This window comes from Onychomys torridus, chromosome 1 (genome assembly GCF_903995425.1).
Source record: "Onychomys torridus chromosome 1, mOncTor1.1, whole genome shotgun sequence".
NCBI lineage: Eukaryota > Metazoa > Chordata > Mammalia > Rodentia > Cricetidae > Onychomys > Onychomys torridus.
The window spans coordinates 86,240,724-86,248,210 of NC_050443.1; the positions used below are offsets into that span (position 1 = coordinate 86,240,724).

The following is a 7,487-nucleotide window of genomic DNA, read 5'->3' on the forward strand; positions in this document are numbered from 1 at the left end:
GACACATGTGGATTGGGGGCAAGCAGATCGCAGCACATAGTGATCAGAGACCATGGCAGCCAGAAGGTAGAGCAAACATTGCTTCAGTAAACAGCTGAATTCCACAAAAGCAATGCAGCTTCAAAATATAGAACTGTATCAAAGTCCCACAAAAAGTATTTAAAAAACCCATTTCAATAACTTACCTAGAAAGTTAAAAAAAAAACCCAGAATCTATAAAGATATAGAAATTTTCAAAATCTGTTTACTTTATTCCCCTTGACATGCTTGTACTACACAGCTTCATTATTTAAACTATTATATCATTACTGAAGAAGACATACCAGAACCTCCAGATAAAGGAACATGGAGAACATTGTCATCAGTTGCCTGGCAATGGAGCACATGGTACTTCCAAGATGGTAATTTATGAAATAACGTCGAACTAGAAAAAAGCCTCTAACCACAGATTCCCTTAATTGTTTATGGAGTGAAGAAAAAGTATAATAACCTCAAAATGTTTACATTTAATTTGAACCCTAGATTGTGTGACTCTAGATAATGATAAATTACAGCTTATATTAATAACTTATAGATATGTATATGGACATAAAATAAACCTCATATGGATGGAGAGATAGCTTGGTCAGTATAGAGTTTGCCTTACAAGTATCTAAGCTTGCTCACCAGAGCTTCTATAAAAGTTAGATAGGATAGTGCATATTTGTAATAACAGTCCTCAGAGGCAGAGACAGAAGGACTCATTGGTCAACCAGCCTAGCCTACTTGGCAAGTTCTAGGCCACTGAGAGACACCATTTGAAAAATTCAAGGTAGATGATGTCTTGAGAAATGACAGTTGAGATTGTCCTCTGGCCTTAAGATATATGTAAACCCATATGCACATACACCCGCACACATATGTGCTTTTGTATACATAAACACAACACACACAAGTGAGGCTAATAGACATTATATATTTATAATATATGTCCTCCAAATAGTTTATTAGTAATTTCTGGATTCATATTAAATTTTGTTCAAAATGAGGAATGTGTTCTTGCCAACAATTTCCTCATGGCCTCTTTTACCTCCTTGTTCCTCAGACTGTAGATCAAGGGATTCAACATGGGGATCACCACTGTGTAGAACACAGACACCACTTTAATTTGGTTGGGTGAATGGCTTGACTCTGGTATGACATAAACAAATGTAACTGTCCCACAAAACAAAGTGACTGCAGTGAGGTGGGAGGCGCAGGTGGAGAAGGCCTTGCGCCTGCTCTCAGTAGAGCGCATTCTGAGGATGGAGTGAAGGATGTAGAGGTATGAAACAATGATGATAAACAGGGTGATGACTATGATGGAGCCTGCTGAGATGGCAGGAGACATTTCAGCAATGTAAACATGAGTACAAGAGAGCTCCACCAGTGGTGGGAGGTCACAGAAGAAGTGGTTGACTTTATTTGGTCCACAGAAAGTCAGGCTCAACAAACAGCTAGTAAATGATGAAGAATTCACACATCCACCCACATAGGAAATAACCAATAAGATGAAGCAGACCCTGGGAGACATGGGAGTGGAGTAGAGCAGGGATGAGCAGATGGCCACATAGCGATCATAGGCCATGGCAGCCAGCAGGAAACACTCAGCAGTCCCAAAGACCACATCAGAGCCAATCTGGACTACGCAGCCAGCCACAGGGATGGTGGTTCTCTCTCTCAGGAAACTCGAAATCATGATGGGTGTGACTGAGCTGGAGTACCCAATGTCCACAAAGGCCAAGTAGCTGAGGAAGAGGTACATGGGAGTGTGAAGCTGAGGGCTTCTTCTGATCAACATGATTATGCTGACATTGCCCAGTACAGTGGTTAGGTAGATCCCCAGGAACAATGCATAGAAGATTGAACAAAGGGTGGGGTTCTCAGTTAGCCCCAAAATAATGAACTCTGTTACCATTGTGTGGTTTCCAGTTTCCATATTTTTTGAGATGATTCCTACTGAAATAAAAACCAGTGGCTATCAGAATACATTAAATGACTTCATGATTGATATACTGCACTCCACATTTAGCCCATTAAAGATAAATATGAATCTCAGTTTGGTCTCACACTTACTCTTTCCCAAGTGTTCTGAAACCAAGTTAAATCATGCCTGATTTCAGAATACTAATCACCATTTATCTTAAGGCCACAGATACAAACTGGACAGTGACTCAGATCAGAATGCAGGACTCACTCACAGATCAAGTGAGGAATCTGAATAAATGCATAAAACACAAATGTTCTAAGATCCCAAATAGTTGAATGAATGCATAGAACCCTGATGTTCTGAGACTCCAAACAGTTGAAATGATGAACTCATGCTGGTGTTTACAGTACCTAATTCAACTCTATTTCTGAATCCCTTGGGGCCCACCCTTTCCAGTCTTCTTGTAGTTATTTGGCACCGTGGAAATGCCAATCTGTTGTGAAAATGAATGTGTGTGCATTTTCAAAATTAAATTAGAGTACCCATGGACAACTCTCTCTTCCTTTCCATGGTGGCAGATTTCACATATCTACACTATAGTGGCACTTTTTACAAGTCTGGGTTTCAAATGTGAGAACAAGGAATATTCTGTATTAGCTCACACTAAGTTCCCAAGGTTAATTTATTGGGACAGCTTAACACCACCTGCTTAGTATAATTACAGATCATTAAAATGGAAGTTTCACATAGAGATTAATCCTAGAAAAGCATGGAAAATAATGTCATTTGAGGTCATCATTATTTGTACTGTAAGAACTGTGCAGAATGAGCAAAAGAATGTATTCTGTAATGTTACATTACAATTTCTTATGAACTATGTTTATGTTAGCCACATGGGGGCATCAGATAGTTTCATATGAAAGGATGTGAAAAAGTCAGTTAATTTAATAAAAAAAATTAATGAGGAATTTAATCAGGAGATTCAACAGACCAATAAAATGAACAGACTATTATTAAAGGAAATTCTGATAACAGGAAATATCCTAATATACTTCCTGTGAATTCCTGGATTGCCAATTTAGGTAATAAAATATGAAATACAGTCAGTGTCTGTAATCATGAGGTAACTGTAAATTGAATCTCTAAGGTGATCTCAGTGCATGCTCCACTTTGGATGTTAAATTAGCACAGTCATTTTGGAAAAACAGTATGAGATTCCCATTGCACTAGTGGTAGAATTTCTGTATGATGCAATAACTATACTTCTGGGTATGTATTCACAGAAATTGTTATGTTGGAGCAGGATATGTTATGTTATATCTGTGCTTCTATGTTTCTCTTAACAGTACACACTGTAGCCAAGATATGGAAGTAATTTAAGTATCCATTAATGGGTGAATGCACTTCTATGAGTCTGATTCCCTACCATTTGGATTCAAGCAGTGCAGTGTTAGGTAAAAGTACAACAATACAATGGCTCCTAATGACTTATTGCTATATCTGGATCACTCACCCTCATCAGAGAAGCGTCTTCTTGCAGTAGATGGCAATTAGCACAGAAATCACAGAGAATAAGAGAGTTCAGAATTCTCAGCTCATCTATATCATGCTTCTTCCCTTAAGGTACAAGGATCTATGCAGAAGAGGGCACAGAAAGATTATAAGAGCCAGAGGCAGTGGATGACTTCAAGGAAGCAATGTTTTTCAGATTCAAGGGGGCAGATGCACTTAAAAACTTACAGCAGTTTTGACAGCACTCATAAGACCTTAAGAGCTGAAGCCAGACAAAAACTCCACCATGGAGGAGGGTAGGTGGGCACAAAGTTCCACCACTAGCTGAACAGCTATTGGAATTTGATTACTTCTAGGAGAAGGGAAGTCAGTTTTCTTTAATGGAGTGACACCTAGTATATTGATCACACTCCAAGACAGGCATCAGACCCCGGAGTAAATGGCCAACACAAACTGGAGTGGATTGGTTTAAGAAAAAGAATAAGGAGAGGGAGGAAGCAGAGTCAGAATCACACACAGGGAGACAGAGAAAGACAGAAAGAGGGACAGACACACACATACAGAAACAGAGAAAGAGGGAGAGAGGTGGAACAGAGAGACAGAAAGACAGACAGAGACACACCAGAGAGACAGAGTAGACAGACACACAGACACATATACACACACACATACAAACTCACACAAACAGATACACACACAAGACACACACACACACACACACAAAGAGAGAGAGAGAGAGAGAGAGAGAGAGAGAGAGAGAGAGAGAGAGAGAGAGAGAGAAAGGGAGAAAAAGAGAAAGTGAGAAGTGAGGAGAGAGGGGGGGGAGAGGGGAAGGGGGAGGGGGAGAGGGAGAGGGAGAGGGGAGGGAGAGGGAGAGGGAGAGAGAGAGAGAGAATTGGTTGAGTAGGGAGGTGGAAATCTGAGAAAAGTTGGAGGGGAAATGAATATGATAAAAATACATTGTATAAAATTCTCAAAGAAGTTGAGGTGATGTTCTGGCCTGAGACTGACTAGTTCAGAAGAAGCCTTGAGGCCTCCACTTGGGACATTTATGTATCAATATAAAAGAAAGATTGAATGTTACCTGCTGCTGGTCAAATATTACAAGAACAGGCTCCAGGTACCATTTTCCTATAGCAGAGCTTTCTTATGTAGGACTTGGGACCATTTGTGATGTAAGACCATAGGTACATCACCACTAGACACACTCATCTTTATTAGCATATCATTGAAAATCCAGTGGGAGAAAATCCTATGAGATTAGAAAACTGGGTGTGTCTGTGTTTTCATATACATTGTGCTGGCTACGATATTCCATAAAATCCCAAGGGCTTCATTATCTTCATTGTTAACAGACAGTATTACAACTGCAAAGATCCAATTGGTTTGTAACTTGATTTGGATAATTGTAATTAGCATAGGTTAGGCTGTGATTATCAGTGACATCTCAGAGAAGTAGGTGCTTGGAACTATAGTCCTGAGCATCATTGTATAATTGTAGTTATGCCTTCAAGTGCTACAGGAAGAGATGTGATATTTGTCTCTCTGTGAAAGTGATCTGTATTTTGATGCAGTATTAACATTTTCATATTTATGCTTTCACTCCAAACACTGGGATTCTCATTAGACAGCAATGCAGTTATTAAAGACACTTCTTTCCAAAGCCAACATTATGCCTAAGCTAATGCTCTCTTTCAGATGAACCAAACGTCCCTTCCTTGTTCCCAAGTTCCATGTGATGTTCAATATGTGATGTTATTTTTGCATTGTTCTGAACAATTTTAATTACAAATGTTTTTGAGATAATTCCCTAAATATGTTAATTTCCTTCATGCTTTAAGGTGATTCATATGAAGTTTCTTTTTTTTTTTTTGAGGGTTTCTCTGTGTAGCTTTGTGCCTTTCCTGGAACTCACTCAGTAGCCAAGGCTGGCCTCGAACTCACAGAGAACCACCTGCCTCTGCCTCCTGAGTGCTAGGATTAAAGGCATGTGCCACCACTGCCTGGCCCATATAACGTTTCTTAATAGCTATTTATTCGGCTCTACTATTGTCAATGCTTTATTTTATCACTGTTTCTTTTAAATGTAGACCAAGAAATAGAAATATAGGTCAAAATACTTCACAGCATAAATTCTAAATAAATATGTCTTTAAACAAAGCCAACATTATTTGATATAAAATATATGTTAAGCTATTAGACACCAATTCTTTTTATCCTTTTTATCTGATCCCCTAATTTTTCACTTTCTATAGTTAGTATACAAAGTAATGGGTCTCATTATGCATTTTCACACATATGCATCATGAATATGTTGCTCAAGTTCATCCTCCACCTCTACTGTCCTCACCCACATCCCTTTGACTTCTCTCTTTCTTTTGTGGTTTCTCCTCTCCCAATAATCCCTTCTTCTGCTTTCATGTCATATGTATTCCATGACCTTTCCCCTTTCTTTTCCCTCCTTCCTCCCTCCCTCCCTTCCTCCCTCCCTCCCTTCCTTCCTTCCTTCTTCCCCTCCCTCCCTTCTTTCCTTCCTTCCTCCCTCCCTTCCTTCCTCCCTCCCTCCCTCCCTCCCTCCCTTCCTTCCTTCCTCCCTCCCTTCCTTCCTTCCTTCTTCTTTCTCTCTCTCTCTCTCTCTCTCTCTCTCTCTCTCTCTTTCTTTCTTTCTCTATATCTTACTTTCCTATTGTCTCTATGTCTGGCTGACTGACGGCTGCCCAGCTGCTAGCCCTGGGCATCTCCCTTTCTTTCTCCCTCATTCTCTCCTCTTTCTTTTTCTCTCTTGAGCCTAGACTTCTCCTCCCATTCATTCTCTCTTCCTGCCAGCCCCGCCTATCCTTCTGATGTCTAGCTATTGGCCATTCAACTTCTTGTTAGACCAATCAGATGCCTTAGGCAGGCAAGGTGAAGCAAATGTAACTCACCTTTACATAATTAAACAAATGTAACACATCTTTATATAGTTAATTAAATATTCCACAACACATCACTATAGCCTCATTGGCAGTGCATACCATCCAGATAGTATGGCCCTGGCAGCAGCATGGCCCTTAGACACCAGCATGGCCATGGGTGGTGATCCAGACCCAGACCCCAGCCATCCATGTGATTTTTGGTGATGAACATGGGTCATGGATGGCAACACAGACCTGGACTGCAATAGCACCACCTACCCAGACATGGCCCTCAGCAGCAGCCTGGCTCTGATGTCAGCAAGGCCCCAGGTAGCAGCAGAGGCCACTCAGATGAGCATGGCATAGCTGCAGCATGGCTCTTGGACACTAACATGGCCTCAGGTGGCAGGCCAGACCCCAGGCATCTGCATAGCCTTTGGTGGTAATAGAAGTATTGGGCATTAACACAGAACCTGGCTGCAGTAGGGCCATGGACCCAGACATGACCCTCAGCTGCAGCATGGGCCCTGAAGTTATCATGGTACGGGGAGGCAGTGCAAGCTACTCAGATCGATAAGGCCCCTGCAGTGGCACAGCTCTTGGACACCAACATGGCCATAGGTGGCAGCCCAGACTCCAGGCAACTATGTGGTCTTTGGTGGGAACATGGGCCACAGATGTTAGCACAGGGAGTAGGAGCACAGGCCCAGGTATGTCCCTTAGCAGCAGAGTGACAAGGAATTCCTCATAGAGAGTGTGTTATTTGAGTCAAAATCTGAGAGGAATCTGTTGGTGTGGAAAGTGGATAGGAAATGGAACTTCATCTTGATAATTTTAAGAAATAATGTGTGTGTATTGGAAAGACATTACTGTACTGTTAAGCAAGCATTTAATTATATATAATTAACTATAATTATGGAAACAATATCCAACCATGACTACACTTCAATTTCAGGCAGTGTAAAAAGTGTTCCCTCTTAGTCAGTGCATAGCACAGCCATCCTATATTACCTGAACACCAACTGTGTGATTATTTCTATAACACCTTGAAGGAGGATCATGCAGATTTAATGGGGGTATAAGTTACTACAGCCAATCTGGAAAGAGGTATGGAGGTTTCTCAAATAAAACAA

At 40.9% G+C, this 7,487-nt stretch overlaps 1 protein-coding gene across 1 annotated transcript; it reads right to left on the reverse strand.

The window, feature by feature from the left end:
* Positions 1-1,018: 1,018 nt before the first annotated feature.
* Positions 1,019-1,957, reverse strand: LOC118591636 (olfactory receptor 481-like). Its single transcript, XM_036200097.1, has one exon. It carries the CDS (start codon positions 1,955-1,957, stop codon positions 1,019-1,021), a length of 939 nt encoding a protein of 312 aa, XP_036055990.1.
* Between the last annotated feature and the right edge of the window lie 5,530 nt (positions 1,958-7,487).